Raw genomic sequence first — 20,501 nt, 5'->3', positions numbered from 1 at the left:
AGTCTGCAGTGCATATACTTTTTTTATTAATAATTGATGTGGGAGAACCCTGCCCACTGTAGGTGACCCGGTTGTATAAGAAAGCAGGCTGAGCTGGGCATGGTGGTGCACGCCCTTAATCCCAGCACTTGGGGGACAGAGGCAGGAGGATCTCTACGAGTTCTGTGACAATATGGTCCATATAATGAGTTCTAGGACAGCCAGGGATTTATAGAGAGACCCTGTCTCAAAAAGGAAGGAAGGAAGAGGGGAAGAGAGAGGGAAGGAGTGAGGGAGGGAAAAGGGGAGAGAGGGAAGGAAGGAAGGAACAAAGGAAGGAAGGAAGGAACAAAGGAAGGAAGGAAGCAAGCAGGATGAGCAAGCCATGCGTAGGCGCACACCAGTAAGCACTGTTTCTCCATAGCCTGTGCACCAGTTCCTACCTTGAGTTTCTGACCTCCGTGGTTGATAAACAAACTGTAAGATGAAATAACCCCTTTGTCGCTCGAGCTGATTTTGGCCATGAGGTTTTACCACAGCAACAGGAACCCTAAGTAAGACATGGTCTCCAGCAGTCCTCAGAGATGTTGGAGCCAGGCCAGCAGCTCTTCAGTCCCCTTTACGCAGCTCTTCTGTCACGCCTGCTCAGCCATCCCAGCCTAGAGCCGTGTGACAGCCACTTTCTCCACACCCACTCCCAGGCTGCTGAAGGCCCTAGAGAGAAGCCAGCTGGCCCTGTGACAGGCCTGGGGCTCTGTGTCTGCTAGGCATCCATGTTGCTCAGAGGCCCTTGTGGGCTTCATTCCCCCTCCCAGCCTCCTCTGTGGTCCCACTGGCCCTTGCCTGCTCTCCTCAAGCCTATCTCACACACTCCTTGAGCCACAGCCTCCTTTCCAGGGATGGGAGAAGCTAGGGCCTCCTTCTCTCAAGTCCTGACTGTGGCCACCCCTCATCCATTTTCCCAGAAGGGCCCCATCCATCTTGTCACCTTCTGTGAGAATCCCCTCAGTGGCCTCTCCTTGTAGCAAGTGACTGAGCCAGGCTTCCTCTGTTCTAGGGTGCTCCCCTGCACTCCCCCCACACACACATCCTCTGTTTTAGGGTGCTCCCCCTGTCCCCCCACAGACTTTCTATGTTCTAGGGTGCTCCCCACCCCCCACACATTTCCTCTGTTCTAGGGTGCTTCCCACCCCCCACATACACTTCCTATGTTCTAGGGTGCTACCCCAGCCCCCCACACATTTCCTCTGTTCTAGGGTGCTCCCACACACACACATTTCTTCCTTGAGCTGTTGCCCTTGGCTTCCATCCAACACCGCTGAGAGGTCCTCAGCTGACACTCCACTTTCTCACCCACCATTCACTTCCTGGCTGGAATGTCACCTCCTTCGTTGATCCACTGCAGTCTCACTGCTGCCCACATCTTTCTCCTGAAACTGGTCCTGACAAAGCCATCCGCTCTCTGCTGCTAAATCCTGGGGACACTTTGCAGGTCTCATCTCCCCTGACCGTCAATATCAAGGGTACCGAGGACCTTTCCTGACTACTGCCTCCTTCCTGCCTTTCTAAAGGGCTTCCTTGGTGTCTCCCTTGACAGTCTACCTACATGTCACTTCTACAGCTTAATAAATCCCTTGTGCCAGCCCTTCCTGCCTGTCCCATGCTCCACAGCTGGGTGACCTCCTGAACAGCTTCACATCAGACCCTATCTAACACATCATCTCAAACCTCTCCTCTTGGGTCCTCACCTCCGTTACCTGGAAAACTACTCGACCTGAAAAGCCCATCTCCAATAACCTCTCACTGGCCGTTCCTAGGCAGAATCTGTCCCCTTTTCTACGTCTCTTTCATTATAGATGGATCTATTTTCTCCTTCTTAATTACTTATTTTTATGCATATGGGTGTTTTGTTTGAATGTGTCTGAATACTGTGTGCATGCAGTGCCCCTGGAAGCCAGACAAAGTTGTCAGGTTATTGGAGTTTGAGACAACTGTGAGTGACCATCTCACCGAGTGCTGGGAAGCCAACCCGGGTCTTCTGGAAGAGTAGGCAGTGCTCTTAGACACTATATGCCTCAAGTGTTACTATGATATGTCCCTGTTTCTACCTTCTAGCTGCAATGCTGGCCTCTCCCTTTGAGTGCTTTGAAACACACACTCACATACACACACTCATACACTCAACACACACTCACACTCTCATACACACACACACACACACTCAGATACACACACACACACACACACACACACACATCCCAAGCCTCCAGAACACCAGCATCAATCACAGGCGGCATTCTGGAGACTCATTCTGAAGACACTGTGCGGATTCTGCTCTAGGTGCTCTGATTAGACTTTGTGCACATCCCTTGCTCTGGAGGGCATCCTTCTCCCAGCCCAGCATGCAGTAAACCACAACTCAGGACATGTCCAAGACCATCTGACCTATGTGCATATTGTGGGCTTGCCTTGCTCCCTGTAGACCTCACATCCTCTAACCAAGCCATATATGGGCCAGCCCCATAGTATAACTAATCAGAAGAGTTTCCAAGCCTAGCTTTGGGTCCCACTCCCTAGTCTCCTGAGCTGGGCCAGATTGGTAGAAGAACAAGCCTATAGCTGTGCACTGGGACCCATTCCACCGTTTCCCCATCTTCACACCACCCCACCTCCCTCAGGAGTAACCAGCAATTCATCTCTCCACTTGGGAAAGCCGGCTGTCCCTGAAGGGGACGAGACAGATAAGACCACCTGGCATTTACTGCCAGAAGCATTTATTCAAAATGCATGTACCGCCCTGAACCAGGCAGGCTGACGATGAGGCTGAGGCAGGGGGCTTCCAAGAGGACAAAGAGGACCCAGGAAGGGAATGAACACCCCTATAATCCCCAAGTGACCTGCCTATGTAAATGCGTGTATGTATGTGAGCCTGTTTGCACGTGTGAGTGCGGGTCTCTGCACGCCACAGTACACATGTAGAGGTCAGAAGACAGCCACAAGTGTATGTCCTCACCTTCTACCTTGTCTGAGACAGGATCTCTTATTGTTCCCCGGGAATGCCAGGCTGGCTGGCCAGCAAGCTTCCAGAGTCTCCCAGTTCTCCTCCCAGTTTGTTGCCAGATCACAGGGATTACAGATGTGCACTACCAAGTCTGGCTTTTACACAGGTTCTGGGGATCCGGGCCATCTCTCCATCCCTAAAATGTCATTTATTAAATAGCTCTGGGGACTCACCATCGTGCACTCTCTAGTACCTCAGTCCCCTTCGGGTCAGTTCAGCCTGTCTGACTCGGATTTCCTCCCCAGAGCTGCACTGCTCTGTCAGGACGAAACTTAGCCAGAACCTTCTTGGCTGACTCTTTCTAACGCCCTTGGGCCACACAAACCTCGGTTCGTACCTGTCACTCAGAGCTGTCTAATTGTTCCACTGTACCTCGTCCCCTCCCAACACAACTCCCCGCCACCATAAAGCCTAGCTCTCCTCTGTGGCCTCCAGTGACCCTTTGGAAGCCCAGCTCTAGCCACATGACACCCCTCCTAAGAGAGCCCTCGTAAACCCCCCCCCCCCGGACTACAACTGCACAATAAACCTCTGGCTCCAGTGGGCCCGTCCAGTCCCGCTCTTACCTTCCCATCAGACAGTCAAACATACAGCAAGACTGTCTGGATGGTTCTGGAGCTGGACCAGTAACGGGTGTGAATTCCAGCTCTACCACCATCCTGCTGTATGCGCTCAGCCAAGGAACCTGAACTGCTCTGAACTTCAACATCTTTTAACTGGAAGTGAAGGAAAACGCCTACCTCATGTCTTCATAGTGAGAATTAGAGCAATGGACTGTCTGGAGCATGATAAAAAGGGGGAGCTGTACCCCTTTTCATCATTCAGCCACACAGATATTTTATTCTCTCGATGCTTTCTGTTCCCTCCTTGCAGATCAACCTTCCCTCTGCTAAGTACACAGTAAATGTGACCTCTTCCAAGAAGCCCTCCTAGACTGACCACACAGAAATTTAAGTGTGATGAACTCCTCTCTGTGTTTTTTATGTAAGTACACTGTTGCTGTCTTCAGACACACCAGGAAAAGGCAGCAGATCCCATTACAGATGGTTGTGAGCCACCATGTGGTTGCTGGAAATTGAACTCAGGACCTCTGGAAGAGCAGTCAGTGCTCTTAACTGCTGAGCCATCTCTCCAGCCCATTCTTACATCAAGTCTCACACTAGCTGTCAGTCTCCTGTTCCTAGAGCTCTCACGACACCATCAGTCCTCCGTGTCCTGCAGCATACAGAAGGTCTAGACTGAGTAGCCAGGCTCAAGAAAATTATCCAGTAAGGGGGAAGTAAAGAAATAGGCCAGACCATCCTAGGGCCCCTCAACTCCAGCCATTTGGGGCTATCCTTAGCTCACCTTGGCTCTTCCACAGGCCCTCTGTCTCTGGTCCGTAACTGCAGATACCCACCATACTGTGCTCCCCAAACTCCGCATGGTCCAGCACCCAGACCTCTATGTCATGAATGGGCTAGGGACAGCCACAACAATCACCACCTCCTGTGACTCCCAAAGCAACCATCTTCCCCTTCAGCACCCTTCCTCACACTGGCCCTGGAGCCTGGTGGCATCAGCTAGCCCCGCACTGTGTTCTCCCATGCCTTCCTGGCTCCAGCAGTGCATGCAAATCCTAGGGGTGCAGAGAAGGAAGCAGCTCCCGAAAATTTCAGGCTCTCCCCTGCAGTCCAAGCTAACTGGCCCCTATAAAATCAAGTACCTGCCAGGATGCCGGATTCCCTTGGGGATCCTCTTCCTATCAACCTACCAACCTGGCCTTCGACCTGAGTTGGGTCCCTGTTGCTTCCCCATGTGGTCGCATCCTCCTGGAAAGCCAGGACCACAGCTGACTCTGCCCCCCTCCTCCACAGTGTCCCTCCCATTTCTTGCTCCCTCCAAGCCACCGGCTAACAGGATGAAGTCCCCAAGCAAAGCAAGATGCTCGGGACGGCAGTCAGAGCCCTGGCCTGGTCTCCCCTCACAGCCAGCCGTTCTGCTCCTTTTAGCTCCTTCCTTCATGCGATACTTCACACTCCCCGCCCTTGCGCAGGCTGTTCCCTCGATAACAAGGCCCTTCCCTAGGCTTCCACCAAGTGCCAGCAGATGACTGTGGTGGCTGGTTAGGGAAGAGCCTTGAGGACAGAGGAAGTCGTTCTTTTCCAAGTTTCTTCTAGGACAGTTTGTCGAGAGCAATCTTGTTGGTGCCTTTTGTCCTGCTGAAATGAGACACAACTTCTCCCAGTGCCGTCAGATGCCTTTCCAACCTCGGAGAAGGCAAACGTCACGTCCTGTGAGCCCCAGACTTTCACACAAACCCAGCCGGTGCTAATTTCTCTTGCTAACAAATGGCAAAGCCGGAGAGCAGCAGGCTGAAATGTAATCCCTCCGCTTTGTTTTCTCTGAGCTTGTTGCTTTTGTTATCTTCTATTTCAGATAAGTGATAACTCTTTCCATTTGTGATATGAAGTCTCTTTTTAATATATTAAATTTAAAAGGCAATTCAATTTAAGGAGAAATTTCACAGGCTAGTGAGTTCCTATTCATTCCTCAAAACCCAGCTCACAGTCACCCCCTTTGACTGCCTTCCCGCTCCTTCACGGTTCGAACATCCTCTCTCCCTCCTCGCCCTCTGTGACACTCAGAACCCTACACTGTGATAGCATACCAAGTGTTTATTTCCAGCACTGTGGTTTGGACATGGCTTCAGTGTGGGTCCTAAGGGTTCCTGTGTAGGCATTTAATCCCCCAAGGTAAGATATGAAGAGAGTGGAAACTTAGGGTCAGGCGTGTTGGCACAGCCTATGATCATGGGGAGATGAAAGCAGGAGGGTCAGAAGTTCAAAGTCATCCCCAGCTACATTGTGAGTCTGAGACCAGCCTGGGCTACAATGAGACCCTGTCTCCAAAAAAAAAAAAGAGTTTAGGAATGTAACTCAGTTGGTAGAGTGTTTTCCCAGCATGCACAAAGCCCTGACTTCAATTCGCCAGCAGTGCATAAAACTAGACATGGTAAACCCAAAGCTTGGGGTATAGAGGCAGGAAGACCGGAAGTTCAGTGTTTTGATCAGCTACAGAGCAAGTAGACAGGGGTGGGAGAGAGAAGAAGCGGGAGGAGGAAGAGGAGGAGAAGAAGAGGAGGAAGAAGGAACAACTTAAATATAGTATTAGTAGGAAGAAACTGGGCATGGTCACATGACTTTAATCCCAGCAGAGGCAGGTGGATCTCTGAGTTTCGAGGGTAGCCTGGTCTACAGAGAAAGTTCCAAATCAGTCAAGGAGACTGACTGACGTACCAAGGAAATGAAGGCAGGAAAGAAAGAGAAGACACACGTACACACAGTCCCTCTCTTGCCATGTGACACATACTATATACCACCTAGGAACTTTGCCAGCAAGAAGGTCATCACCAGAAAAGGCCACTGGCTTTGGAACAGAGTCACAAGCCAAAGTAAACTTCTTTTCTTCAGAACATACTGAAGCTATGGTTTTTTTGACGTTGGTAACAGGAAAGAAGCTGAATGTACCACAGTGAGCTCTCACAGTACTGCAGGGCCCAGCTCTCCTGGCCTCTCTTCAGGGATGACAAAAGAGCTGTGAAGTCAGCAGCTTGTCCGAGGCCACACAGCTCAGGATTGGGCGACTTCAGCCTGTGGCCCCGACGATCACTGTACACCAGTGGTCACTGTGAGACTTGAGAGTACATAAAGTGTCCCTGTCTATCCTGGTCTCACTCAGAGCTGAACCAAGGTTTGGGAGGAACTTCATAGACAGAGATGCAGAAATGTGTCTGAGGAAGATTGGCGGGCCATGCTGAAAACCCTGAAAATTCTGCACTAACAGGACCTCAGGACACGTTGTGAGCTAAATCTCTCCCACTTTGCAAAGAGAGAGAAACTGCGTCCTTAGCATGGGAGCCCCAGAGAAGCAGGTGAGGCCCCATTTCCTGCCATCAGACCAGCTGGCCAACACAAAAGACCTTGGCGTGAGCCCAAGGGAGAAAATGTACTCTCAGTCCCAGGTGGGGCAGTCCTTCCTAGCAACTACGGGGTGATAACACATTTGTACAGGAGGCTTAGCAGGATAGGAGAGTTCTGGTCACCAAGGGTGAAAGGCATCCCTAGGAAGGAAAAAACCCAGGTAGAGGCAGAAAGCAGGGGTTCTAAGGTCAACAAAGGGGTCAGTGGGCAGGCCGGAGGGAGAAGGAGGGGAGGTTGTAGACAGCTGTGCCAGGAAAGAGGGTTCCAAGCACAGGAGGCTGGGGTGCTCTGGTAGAGCTATGGACTCGGGCACTGAACCGGAAGAGTGACACATAGAGATCTTGGGTCCCCAAGGCATTCTCGGAGAGACAGCAACTTGTCCAAGTGACATGGTGACAAAGGCAGGCTAGGGATCTGAAGCCAGTCTTGCATCCCAGGAGTCCACAGCCTTCCCTGATGGGTATGCCTCAGAAATGGAGTAGAGACGAAGGGGAGAGGAGGCTGGGAACATGTGGCCCAGGAGAGAAGGGGTCCTGAGGGGAAGAGAGTTGTGAAGCAGAGAAGAGAGGAGGTCACCCTGGGAAGGCGTGCCCTCCGAGTACCACCAGGCACAGCCTTCTCTGTGCACAAGTGCCTCCTAGCCCAGGGGGATTAGGGGGCAAGAGCTGGACCCATATTCAGTTCTGCAGTGGGCACCACTTCTGTGACTCACCTCCCAGATCTGGCCTCAGCCAGCCTCTGTGCCAGTCTTCTGAGAGCTCCTTCCTGCCTGCCTTCTCTTTCTTCCTCTCCCCACACTTAACAGATTGCGGCAGCAAGATGGCACAAATTTATGGCTCAACTCACCAAAAATAACAAGAGATCTATCAAAGGCAGTTTGCGTGAAATTAACAGGCGCCTGTACCCTCTTGTCAAACGCACTCAGCTCCGAGGCAGGCCAAGACACCCCACTGCCCCTGACCTCCTTATCCTCTGGTGTCACCCTGGGTCCATCCTGCTTTACCTTCTGCTGACTTCTCCCACGGATGCCCCAAAGAGGGTGAACCTAGTTCTCTTCCCAGCCCCAGTTCCTGGCAGAGGATTCCTTCTTGTTCACCATCGCACAAACCCTGCTCTCCAGCAGCTCCGTGCCAGCCTATTCTTCATTCTAGGGTGTAGGGCAGAGAATGGTGTGGAGGAAGCCCAAGGTCTTGGTGAGCAGAGCAGTGTGTTCTTGAGCCCTGACAATACCTCTGGCCAACAGACACACTCTACCCTGACGCAGGAAATGAACCAAATCAGGTACCCGCCTTCTCTCGCATCAGAAAGGCTGGGCAGGAGGGAGAAGGTGTCGGAGCAGAAGAGCCTCCTGCCTGCTTGGAGGAGAGAAAGGGGTTGTGCCAGCCAGATCTGGGTACCAGGATGCTGGGTAAGTTCAGCTGGCTTATGCCACCTCCCCCATTCCAGCTCTCCACAGGAGCCCTCCCTACAGAGCAACCACCTGAAGAGGTGCCAGACAGAAAGGGGCAGAGTAAAGGCCATGCCTGAAGATGGCCAGGCCCTTCAGCCCAGCAATCTCTGCTCCAAGAGCCACAAGAACAACCAGCCATCCAACCACCATCTGTCTCACATTCGAGGACCCTCCCGCAGGCTCTGATATTCGTACTCTTCCGGTCACTGGCCCTGTCTGACTCCTGAAGATGCCCTAACTACCAACCAGATCCTGCTTCTGGCTTCAACCAACCCCAGCTGGGTGCTCCTGGCTCTGTGCTCCACCTGGCAGCCTGCCCAGCCAGTGCCCATCCAGGAGGGCAAAGCCTTACTCCATCCAATGGAGCCGGTGGACCCCAGAGAAAGCCAAACAAAAGAGCTTGTCCTTAGCTGAGCAGAACTGGGGAGGTCCTACACAGTGACAGTAGTAGTGGCCATGCAGGAAGAGCCATAAACCTCCTGATATATGCCTGGCGCTCTCCGCTGATGTTCGACAAAGAAGCAAAATTCAATTTCTTCCTGCAGGCACTAAATCCCAGGCCAGCCTCCAGGGCCTGTAACCTGCCCACGGCCTGGCTGTCACATGGATGGCTTCATCGACTACTGTTAGAGGCCAAGCTGGTCAGGAAGAGAGGCCACAGCAAGGCCACTAGGTGCTCGCTGTGTCCATGCGGTCACGATGCCAGATGTTTCATGCGGGAGGCCATAAAGGTCCCCCCTGCATGGGGAGAGGCCATTGTCATATGCCCCCTTCTAACTAATTCAGGGACACCTCCCAGTTTCAGAGAAACTATGCCTTTGTTAATGATGCAAATCTTCAGTTCTAGTCTCCAAAGCAGGGATAGAAAAAGGTTCAGCCCTCTTCCAATCCCTCCAGTGCCTTCATGTGAGCCTCTTTGACCCTTTGTAAATACTCAGTTTGGGGAAACTGAGGTGCAGAGAGACAAAGGGTCTTCAATACATGGACCAGCTCCTAGACCTTGTTCGCCCATTTATCTATCTTTGGTGTCTATCCTGCTGGCCTCTAAGTCAGTACTTGGCTCAGCACTGGTCACCAAGCATGGAAGGTCCAGCTGGCGGTGGCGGGGAGCTGGGACTAGAAGCTACAGGAAGCGGGTCAGTGGAAGGCGGCCATGACTGTGAAGCTGAGGTGGGTGTGGGAGCAGGCAGGCGCAAGGACTCGAAGAGCTTTTGCCCAGTCAGCAGGAAGTGCCAGCAGCTGGCAGCCTAGGTCCCAGAAGACATGGGCCCTGTGGGGGAGATGGGACGCTGGGAGCTGAGCCAGCCCAGCCCTCAGAGGTATCCTCAGAGCGTGGGCCTCTTCACCCAGGCACGCTCTTCCTCACCTCTTTCTGCCCTGACCCTGGGGTACTGCCAAAAATCATTGACCTGTGTGGGCAGGAACACATCTCGGCTCCCTGTCTACTCCAGTCTCCAGGCAAATTTGTCAACTCACAGCGCCAGGGTCTGCCACAGCCACTTGCTCCAGCTTTGGGCTTCAATGCACTCCTGCTCCATCTGCCTAAGATGGCCTCCTGTGGTCTGTCTCCTTCCCACCTGTTCTGCAGGTCTGGGATCCCACACCCTTCTCTTCCGGAAGCTCCACTGGCCATCTAAAGATCCCCTGCCCAGGTATCTATCTACCTCACTGTGAATGCCTTCATCTGCATCCCTCTCAAGTGAGATCTGATTTTGATGACCTTTCCATCCGGACAAGGCTGAGCGCAGAGGCGACATCCATGAATGACTCTGCAAATGGCTGGGACCGGCCAAGATGAACACCAGCAGTCCCCTCGATGCCCCGCCCCCATCAGGCCTTACTCAGACTCACCATATCTCATCTCGGTGGTGAACAGGTCATTGCTGCTCCCCGAGTGCAAGTCGGCCTCAGCAGGAGGGGCTGGGCCCCCAGGCACCAGGGCATTGGACAGGGTGTGAGCAGCCGGAGGCCCTGGGGGTGTGGTGGTGGCAGGGCTAGCCCCGGCCTCCCCAGGACAGCTACACCCTGGCTGAGCAAAGCCACAAGCCCTGCCTGCAGCCCGGCCACACTCCTCACTCCAGCGGCAGAGCACACCGCAGGTGAACTGGCTGGAGTTGTTGTTGTTGATGAGCAAAACCTCCACAAAGCGGAAGGCCAGGGCAGCAGGCGCTAGCAGACGCGGGGCCTCGGAGGGCTCAGCCGACAGGCACAGCTGCACAAAGTTCTTGTCGAAGTGTAGAAAGGTAAAGGGGCCTGAGCCACCACACAGCTCCAACCCCGATGCTGCTGCCTCCGCCTCCTCCTCCTCCTCTGGCCGCCCCACCTCCGATTCTGCCCGGGCTGTGGCTTCCTCCGGACCAGGCCGCAGGCAGGTGAAGTTGACCAGGTAGTGATCCAGGGGCAGCAGACGAGGGGCAAAGTGTGTGCACACCTGCTCCTGTCGGTTGAAGCGCAGGTAGAGGGAGTACTTGGTGGGGTCTGGGTTCTCCAGGGTCCAGGAGCAGCCCGAGGCGATGGTGGGAAAAAGGTCCTGCAGTGAGAAGGCCCCGTAGAGCACGCCCGAGGCCAGGGCAGAGCAGGCACTGGGGGCAGGGTCGAAGGCCGTGGCCAGGCGCAGGGACAGAATCACAGACAGTAAGAGGGGACAGGCTGGGGTCATCCTATGTCCCTTGCCCTGTGGAAAAAAAGAGAAGTCAGAGGGGCCCCAGGTCAGTCAGCAAGTGCTCTGGGGCTCCAGTGACCAGTTGTAAGTAGTGGTTCTGACCATACTCTTTTAAGTCACTTGGGCCTATCTGTGACCTTAGACCAGGCAGGTGACCTCTCTCTACCTTGGTTTTTCTTCCTGTAAAGTGGCTGGAGCTACCTCATGGTGTCCTATAACATTTCCTTTCTCATCTCTCCTCCAAGGGCAAAATGAGATAACTTAGGGGAAAGTTCCAGAAGGCTTGGATGCCGGTGATTTCTAGGAGCCTCCATTATCAATAGCACAGACAGCTCCTCCTATTCGGCATGCCCACCAGAGGTGTCTGGGCCTGACAGACACATCCAGTGCCATCCCTACACCCCTTGATCCTTCAGAGCCACTGTTCTCCGTCACAGCGTGTCGTGATCAGCTGCAAGGAGTGCCGTGTGTAATCCAGCCGCCAAAGTGGTGGTGTCTGACAACCACTTGCTTTTTTATAAATCAGCGAGATTCAAGGTTATTCCCGGAACAATGTTCTCACTCTCTCCCTTCACTGAAGCAAGAGAGGAAGGGGCGGAGTCACTGCCAGGTGCCAGGAACTATGCCCAACCCAGCCGTTGCCAGTCTGCATGCCATAGGTACCGCTTCTGTGGGAATAAGGAGGGAGGTACCAGTCTAGCCACTGACTGGGTGGGTGAGCCTCATGAACCTTGATTTTAATCTACAAAATGGGCACAGTATCCACCAAAGCCCCCTCTTCCTGTCTTCTCCACTGGATTAGCTTCCAAGGCCTGGCAAAGGGCCCAGGTTCTCAGTGTGTTCTCTCAATGTCTGAAGAGTGAAGACCAGTCTCTTGACTTCCTTCCCTCAAAGTGCTATGCTCAGCTGATCAGCCAGCAAGAGCAAATTCACTCCAGGCGGGACACAGAAGGCCCAACACTCAGCCATCAGGCTAGAAGCCTGCAACTACCTTCCCACCCATCAGACCAGGTGGAGCCAGTGACCACTCCCACCCAGCCTCTACCCTGCTGCCTTAAAACAGCCTAGTGCAAATCTAGATTTGCCTCAATTCCAGTCCAATTCTAACATGGCCACACAGTCTCTGTCCTCTCTGCCACCACACAGCCCACGGGACTGCACGGACCCATATTCATTCAGAGCTTCCGTGTCAGAGAAAAATACAAGGCCGCCTGCTCAAGATCACATGAAAGTGGACTGTTTGAACTGGAATTCAGGACCTCAGGCCAGGCCCACGATCTGCCCCTCCAACCCCCTCCAACTCCCACCCTCTACTCCACCCTACCCCCACCCCTCATCCCCACTCCCACCCCAGGCATTTCTTGCTTGTGCTCTTCCCTTAGCTTGTTGCTTGGGATTCAGGCCAAGTGGTCAAGCGACGCAAGCACAGGACAGCCCACAAGTGTGGCTAGGTTTTCCTAAGATACAGCTGTCCCCTAGGGACAAATTTCCCCAGGACTGTTCTAAATAGTTTCAGGAACAAGGGACAGAAATTAGAGCCCCAGTAATTCAATCCCGCTGCGGCACGCAGAGTTCCAAACGCTACTTTCCCACATGGAGCACCTCTGAGCCAGGCCGGAGCCCCAGCCTTAGACATGCAGTGTCCTTCCCCACCCATCCGGGAAAGGAAGGAGGCCAGGCAGCACCAGGCTCGCTCACTGACAAGGAGCTGCCCCACCCTCCTCAAAGACCAACAGAAGCCAGGACAGGCTGTCTGTGTCCTACTCTCTGCAAAACTGAAAAAGGTGGCTGAGCCCTGGCCCTCCCTCCCTCCCTCCTGCAATCTTGCCCGTCCCAAAGTGTTCAGCCTGCCCAGGCTGCTGCGGCAACCAGCGAAGCTACCAGAGGGTGATGAGTGACATCCAATCCCCCCTGCTGCCCCCAATTATTTTTAAGCAGGCTGCAAAATTCAGGCCATGGCTGCAGCTCAGCAGAGGGGAGGTGGGGGCTCATTATAACTGGCCTCCCCTCCCCCACCTACAGCAAGGCAGGGAACCTCTTCCCCATGTCCATATACCCTCAACAGACCTGGGCTTCAACAGACTTGGGCAGAGACATACACATTCTCAAAAGCATGCATGCACGGGTTTTAGATATCTATGCATTTACAGTGTTCTCCATATGAACAGACACACATGCATGCAGATCCGTGACAAGTGCATTATGACCTCATATATACATGGGCGTGCACACACCACACAGTGAAGTCAGACCACTGCATACATACAGAGATGCATATATTCCCGTGTGTGGAGAGGTGCTTGGCCCTGTGACTGTATATGACAGCTAATTGTCGAGACTGCCCTTACTCCCCTTCACACACACACACACACACACACCCCTGTTTCTAAAGCTGGGGCATCACAGAGCTCTGGTCCCATCTCCTGGACCTCCGCTGTTCCCAGTTCATCAGAAAACACTAAGTCCAAAGTGGTCTTTGACAAGGTCTGGCTTCTCCAGAAGGAAGCCACCTGTACACACTGGCCCATGTCCACATCTTCAGTCCAGGATCTTACCCTGCCCTCAGGGTACGGTCTTTATTGCTCCATAGCTCCTGCTTCGAAAAGAGACTGAAGCTGACGGAAGACATTTTACCTTCCTACCCTTCGTAGTATGGTAAAGACTCAGCTGGAGCTGGGTCACAGCCATGGATGGCCTTGTTCGACATCTTCCTGAAGTGTGCGGTGGTGGTGGCCTGTCCTCCTAGAGACATTGACCCAGAGCCCATACCAGGAAAAAGACTTGGAAGAATCCTCCCAGGTGGCCAAGTGATTATCAACCACGAAAAACTACATGGGCCTCAGTTTCCCTCTCGCATGCCTTTTCCAACAGCCTCCCTGACATGTAGTCTGACCCACCACAAAGTGATGAGCTCTGCTCCTGGTCTCTAAGAACTGTGCTGATAGTCCTGAGGTCCACATTCCTACACCAGGGAATACTCTTTGGATTAACCAATCCGAGAGTAGCATTGTCACCTCAAAGTGGAGCAAGACCACAGACCCTCCCAAGGTCCAAGTGTTAGAAAGTAGAGAGGCCAAGGTCAGCTCCAAGGGCCAAACAAGGTGTTGGAGATGGTCAAAGGCTTCAGGACTTTCCTTAACTGAGAGAGGAGCTTCCTGAAGTAGTCTTTCTCGGTGGACATAGTCCTCAACTAAGCGACCCCAGAATTTCAAAGAGTTCCTCTCTTCCTAGGTTCAGAGAGAATAGGGATCCTGCAAGACTCCCCCAGACCTGCCCAGCCTCAGGCTTCCATTCTGCACCAAAGACATCCTAAGGCAGCTGGAGTGGAAGGTGAAGAGCGGGGGTGGGGGGGGCACCTCCCCGGGGTGTCCCCTGGATCAGATCGCCTCTTATCTACAGGGAGACCAGATGTGAGCTTGGACACTGGGCAGGGAGTCCAGAGCCCTGGCCTTGGGCGGGGGAGGGGCGACTAGCGGGGAAAAGGGGGCACGGCGACGCGCACATCCGTCGCGTTTATCCACCTGGCAGCTCCAATTCACGCGCCCGTCACTCATCCTCAGCCTCATCGGCGCCTGCCACGGGGCCTCCGGGTCTCCTGCCCGTGCTTCGAGCAGGGGGCAGGGTGCTCGTGGATCCCTCTCCAAAAGCTCTGGCACTCAGGGAGACGCACACCCTCCATCCAGCCTCTCGAGCTAGGGGGCGGGACCGAAGGAGCAGGCGACCCGGGTGAGGCCTTCCCAGACCGATGACAGAGAGGGTCGCTCCGGAGGCCTGCCGCAGACACCGAGAGAAAGGCTAGCCGAGCAGACTGGGATGAGGGGCGGGCCCCGGGGGCGGGGGCGGGGGCGTGAGGGTGGCAGGGGAGGGGGCGGTGACTCAGCCGCCCTCCGCCCGCCTCCCCGGAACTTTGCAGCAGCTGGAGCGGTTGCTACAGGAACCGAAAGCTTTTGTTCCCCAGTGTCAGGGCTGCCCCGGCGGGAGGAGAGCTCAGAAGCTGCCACTCCTTGCTAGAACCCAGGTCCAGCCACACCGCCAGAAGACAAATAACCGACCACAGAACGGGGCTCGTGTCTCTTTCCTTCTCCTACTAGCCCTTCACTAAAGCACTCACGTCAATGTTGGGCTTCTCCAAACTCCACAGCTCTCAGGCCAGGTTGCCCCTAACTCTGACCTGCAGCGCTAAGAAACCTGGAAAGTTCCCGACGATGTCTAATCCCCTAGGGTTGGGAAGAGAAAAAGGCTCTGTGTGTCAGAGTGGCTGGTTTTCCATGTGGGCCACCTCTAACGGACTGCCTGCCTCTGGGCACCTAGACTACAGTCTCTATACTGATTCCACTCCCCTTAACCTCTATACTTTAATCTAGACCTCAGAGCCCTTGGCTTGGCCTTCACTTTTGGCCCTGTGGCCAAGGAGGATCCAGATGTTGAAGAACCAAGGAGGAAGAGGCAGAAACTAACAGTCACGGGCTTCCTGGACCCTTTTGGGGTCGGGGCGGTGAAGGCACTGTCTGTCTTTATTATCCTGAAGGTTAGAGTGAAGAAAACAGAACTCCTTTTATGTTCCTCCTTGAGATTAGCAGTCCGGAGGGACCTGACCTTGGCTTTGATAGGAAACAGCGCAGGCATCATCATGAGTATTGATAGGTGTCAGACGCCTCTGATTCCATTTCCCAACAACTATAGGGGGCAGTGGTCACTGACCCATTTTATGGGAGGGGGTCAACTGAGGCTTGGAAAGGTTAAGTGTGGTCAGATCACACAGGTTTTGAACCCAGATCACCAGATCAAAAGCTGAGTCTCAGCTACTTACCTTCAAAAGCTGAGGGCTGGGAGGGGGGAGAGCAGAGACTTAACTAGAGCCTCCCTTTGTGTTATAGAAATACCCACCACTGACACACACCCTAAATGAGACCTGTCCCTCTCTAAAGAGAGAGAGGGGAGGGGACAGAACGAGGTAGTGAGGAGGAAAGCAGAAGGGAAACCGAAAGGAAGATCACCTCTGTCAGTCTTGGTTCCTGCCCTCCCCAAAACATCACCAGGGTGTCATTTGCTGGCCCCCACACTCCAGGTGTCTGCTCTGTCCCTGGGTCGGGTGGGTTTGTTCACAGCCTTCTCTATGTCAAAGCCAGATAGGGTCCACCTTTATCCTCTCTTGTGAGGAATGTAATTGGGGGGTAGACAGACATAAGTTCCCTAGGGACACCTACTTGAGTCCCTAGAAGCAACCAGACCGTTCTGAAAAGCAGGTTCAGTTGAGCTGTGCCTGGGGCTCAAAGGGTTCCTGACTTGCAGTTGGGATGAGCCTTCCATCGCACACTATCCCTCTCCCTCCCCAAAGCACACAGCCTTACAACCAGGAGTGTTTGGGCACCTGACCTCGCCCACCAACCTCATCTCCCCAGGGACTTCCCAGCGTCAGTCCCGCAGACACCTAACAAACGCTTGGGTTGCGGAAACCGGGGGTTGTCCGCGAGAGAAGGGGCGGTGGGTCTCGGGCTGCGGGCAGGGGGCGCCAGAGGACGCCCAGGGGCCGGGCAGGCAGCTGGCAAGGCGGGCAGGCGGGCGGCATCTTTCGGTCTGGGCGCCCCTCCCCCCGCGGGCAACAGACTGGTCGCCCGTTCTGCACTAGCCGTGGCGCGGAGGATTTCCCGCGGCTGTGCCCTCGGACCAAGCCGACTGCAGGAGTGGCCGCCAACTTCACAGCCTACAGCCCCCCAAATCATGCCAGCTCCCAGGGTTGCAGGAGAGTGCGTCTGGTGCTGGGCTCTGAGACCGGTGGTGGGAGGATAGGGATGGGGGGGCGGGTGTCCGGCCAAAGACGAACGCGGGAGTCGGATGCGGGTCCGATGGAGATCTCGGCCTGGGGAAGGGGTTTGGAGGAGCAAGGGGGACACGGCCTCAATTCCAGGATGAGGGGGAGGGGACTTGCAGCAGAGATTGGAAAGGGAAGGCGGGACTCTGGGCAGATATGGGGGAAGGGGCACTCGGGGCAGAGGGGAAGCATGGTCGCCGTGCAGGCGCGGGGGAGGGCAGTAGCAGACACGGTTGGGGGCCGGAACGACTCCGGGCAGAGTGGAGGAGAGGTCCAGAGTCCCGTGGCCAGACTAGGAGGGGAGATGGGGGAGGGGGACAGTCGAGCTGCAGGTTGGAGAGGGGGTTCAAATCAAGACCGGGGGGCGCACTGCTGGGATCTTGGCCGAGACAGGGCAAGACTCGCGACAGCGGTGTGGCAGTCTGGGTCAGGATTCTAAAGGTGGGGGACTTTGACATAGACGGCAAGGGGTCGGTCCAGGCTGGGGGAGGGGGCAGCAAAGGGGTTCGCGAGAGACTAAGGGGGCTTCGGGCCGGGGCTTGGGAGTCCCTCCTAAGACGGGGGTTGGGTGAGCGCTGGACAGACTCTGCTCGGGCCGGAGGAGAATTAAGCAAGACCGGCTAACTGAGCACCCCGAGTGCGGGCACTCGGGACCGCGCGCGCGAGGGTTCGGTGCGGGGCCGGCCGGGGTCTGGGGCCGAGCACTCACCTGGGCGCCGTCAGCAGCAGGAGCGGGGGCCGGCGCTGGTGGAGGCGGCCGCGGGGCGCAAGTTTGCCATCCCTAAGGCGGGGGCCGGGCCGGGCGCAGGGCAGCTCGCCGCAGCCGCGCCGAGGCCCGAGGCTCCGGCTCCGCCGAGCGGCGGGTGCAGAGCAAGCGCCGCGGAGCTGCACGGGGCGGGCGGGCGGGCGCCGGGCCGGGCGCGGGCTCCTGCCGCCGCCGCCTCCTCGCCGCGCCGCCCCCCGCTCCCCGCCCCGAGCACCGCCCGCGCCGCGCGCCGCCTCCTATTCGCGGGCGGCGGCCGCAGCCCCAGCCTCTGATCGCCGGTGCCGCATCCTCCTCTCTGCCTCCCAGCGCCGCCGCTGCCACCGAACCGGATTCCTCCGGCCACTCCGGCCGCTGCCCGCAGCGCGCGCCGGGCCAAGTGACGGCCGAGGCGGGACGCGGCGCCTGCGCGGGCCGGGCCCGGGAGGGGGCGCGCGCCGGGCCGGGCGCGAGGAGCCGCGGGAGAAGGGGCGGGGGGGGGGCGGGGGCGACGCGCGCCGCCTCCTGTTAAAGGGGGAGCAGCGCCAGCCGAGCCAAGCGCGCCCTCCCCCTCCCCACCCTGGGCCCCAGGCGCCGGCGCGGGAGAAGCCCGGGGTAAGCCCCCACCCTGCCTGTGACCGCCTGGACTGCAGAGTGAGCCTATCGGTGATACCCCTCCAGCGATACCCCAGGCCAGTGGCGTCTAGCGCAGCCAGGGTCTCCCGAGCTATAGGGACTAAAGCGTTTTCTCCCCTCTCCGATATGCAGTGCACATTGCGTGTCCCCGTGTATGCAGGTGCCACTCCTGCGCTGAACTTTACATATGCATACAGGTGCCCTGCGTGTGCACTGCAATATTGCCTGGCTGGGTGCATGCAAGTGCTGCACGTATGCATTGACATGCGCTCAGGTCTTGAATGCATGCTGCTTTTTCCATGTGCCTTAAGAATACTGTGTGTGTAGAAGCTCACATGTGTATAAGAATGCTATGGGTAACTCGTATGTAGAAGCAACACACATACCCCCCTGCAGTGTGGCATGTTTACTGCATATTCTGGTGTTAATCGCTGTGATATTGTATGTCCCTAGGCACGGGGATGCTACACGTGTGCAGTATGTTACATGTTTTCCCAAGTCTCTTCTCCCACAAGTGCCTTTCTCTGTGCCAGGGGCGCCCCCATGTTGCATCTGTTTGTGTAGAAGCCACAGAGATGCACAGACCCACCCCATTCTGGCACTTTGCCCAGGAACAGTTGGGTGGGGCCTAAGCCCACAAGGCTCAGGCGGTACCCGGAGAGATATCCATGGCTAAAGGCTCTGGTCAGGCTGTTTGTGGCCTGGGCATGTTGCCACCAGGAAGGTGGGCCGACTGGGGACACACCACAGCAGCCAAAACAAGTAGGTTAATCCGATGAGTCTGGGCAGAGAAGCCAGCAGGGGGCAGCTTTGCAATGAGGGTGGAATGACTTCGGGACATACTTGGGAAGGTTCACACACGTGGATGGTGGATGGGCCAGTCCTGTAACGACAAGGTGGTCGGTCAACAGCTAACGTCACCTTACCCCTGATAACTCGAATTTTGTCACCTACAGACTGTGGCAAGATGAGAAAAGCCCACCTCTTCCAAAAGGAGTTACCAAAAAGGCAAAGAGAACTAACTTCTCCTGTCCCTTCCCTCTGTCCCTCCCCTTAACACAGTCCTGGTGACATTTGTTGTGAGTGATTGGGAGAGATTATCGACTTTAATGGAAGGAGGTAATAAGGGCGATGAAGGAATCTCACCTGTCACCTTATGGGAATTTATGAGGCTGTGCGAAGCAGGGAGGCAGTACGGTCTTCCCTTTTCCTGTGGGAGCCCTGAGAAGGCCAATGCCTTGGGCCTCGCACTGGCAGGCAGAGTTCCTAGATTTTTGATAGGCATCTTCAAACACACTCTGGCTCAGCTACCAGTGTGAGGGTTAAGACAGGCAGGCCTTGCCATCTGCAAGGCACTGACAGCCACCAGACACAGTGGGAGATCCTGGGCTCCTTCCTCACTTGCCTACTGTGAGAAGCAGCAGTGTTGCTGGAGTTAGGAGCCTTGAGGAAGTAGACAAAAGCAGGGAGTGTGGTCGGGACATGGACTGCTCACAAGGATGCAAGGACCCGTGGAGGTCTTTACAACACTATTCTCCAGAGCAACAGCCCCTTCGTCTCCTATAGGGAGCCCGCCTCCCTCTTTATGAATATTCACGATCATTTGCATGCTAGAGACTTAGCACCAAGAGAAGCACAGGCAGGTCCCTTACAGATGTGATGCAGCTGGATCTCTAAAGCCACCCTCTTCCTCTGCTCTGAGAGATCCAGCTGGGTAAGGGGCAGGGGGGAGGGGGTGGGAGGAGAAGCACCTCTAGAGAGACTAGGAAGTTATCTGTTTCTCTGTTCCTTGGTAGACTCCTGACCTCTTGACCTCCTGTCCTATGGAAATGGTGGGACATGATGAGGGACTCACGGAGCAGTCTTGGAAGGAAAGCTAGGCAAACTGGGTAGAGACAACAGGAGTTGTCAGGGGTTGTACAGAACGATGTCTGGTCTAGGGCAGATGTTGGGAAGGTCCTCCCTATATGAGGGCTTCCCCCACCTGCTTTCCCAGGGGCCCCTGCCCTTCCAGACTCACTCTGGTGATAATGCCACCCGCCTGCTTGCCTGCCTGCCTGCTTGCCCGCCCAGGAGGACTTGGAGTAATTACAAATTGTTTCCATATTCAAATCCAGCTGGTTGAAGAGAAATTACTTCTCTGAACAGCCCAGGCGGGGGTGATAAAAAAAAAATGCATCTTAGCCCCAGGAGGGAC

General features: G+C 55.3%; 1 protein-coding gene across 1 annotated transcript in view; it reads right to left on the bottom strand.

Annotated features, from left to right (window-relative positions):
- ADGRB2 (adhesion G protein-coupled receptor B2) overlaps positions 1 to 17,681 on the bottom strand; it is a 36,963-nt gene extending 19,282 nt beyond the window's left edge. Inside the window, exons 1-2 of the mRNA XM_080921593.1 lie at positions 17,636 to 17,681; positions 10,304 to 11,126 (exon numbers count right to left, since the gene is read on the bottom strand). Coding sequence (XP_080777719.1) covers positions 10,304 to 11,111 — 808 coding nt within the window. The 5' untranslated portion in view covers positions 11,112 to 11,126; positions 17,636 to 17,681. The remainder of the gene's footprint in view (positions 1 to 10,303; positions 11,127 to 17,635) is intronic.
- Positions 17,682 to 20,501: the final 2,820 nt, after the last annotated feature.

Source organism: Micromys minutus, assembly GCF_963924665.1.
Source record: "Micromys minutus genome assembly, chromosome: 9".
Classification (NCBI taxonomy): Eukaryota; Metazoa; Chordata; class Mammalia; order Rodentia; family Muridae; genus Micromys; species Micromys minutus.
Note: the sequence above shows the minus strand (reverse complement) of the source record. Positions and strands in the feature narration are given on the sequence as shown.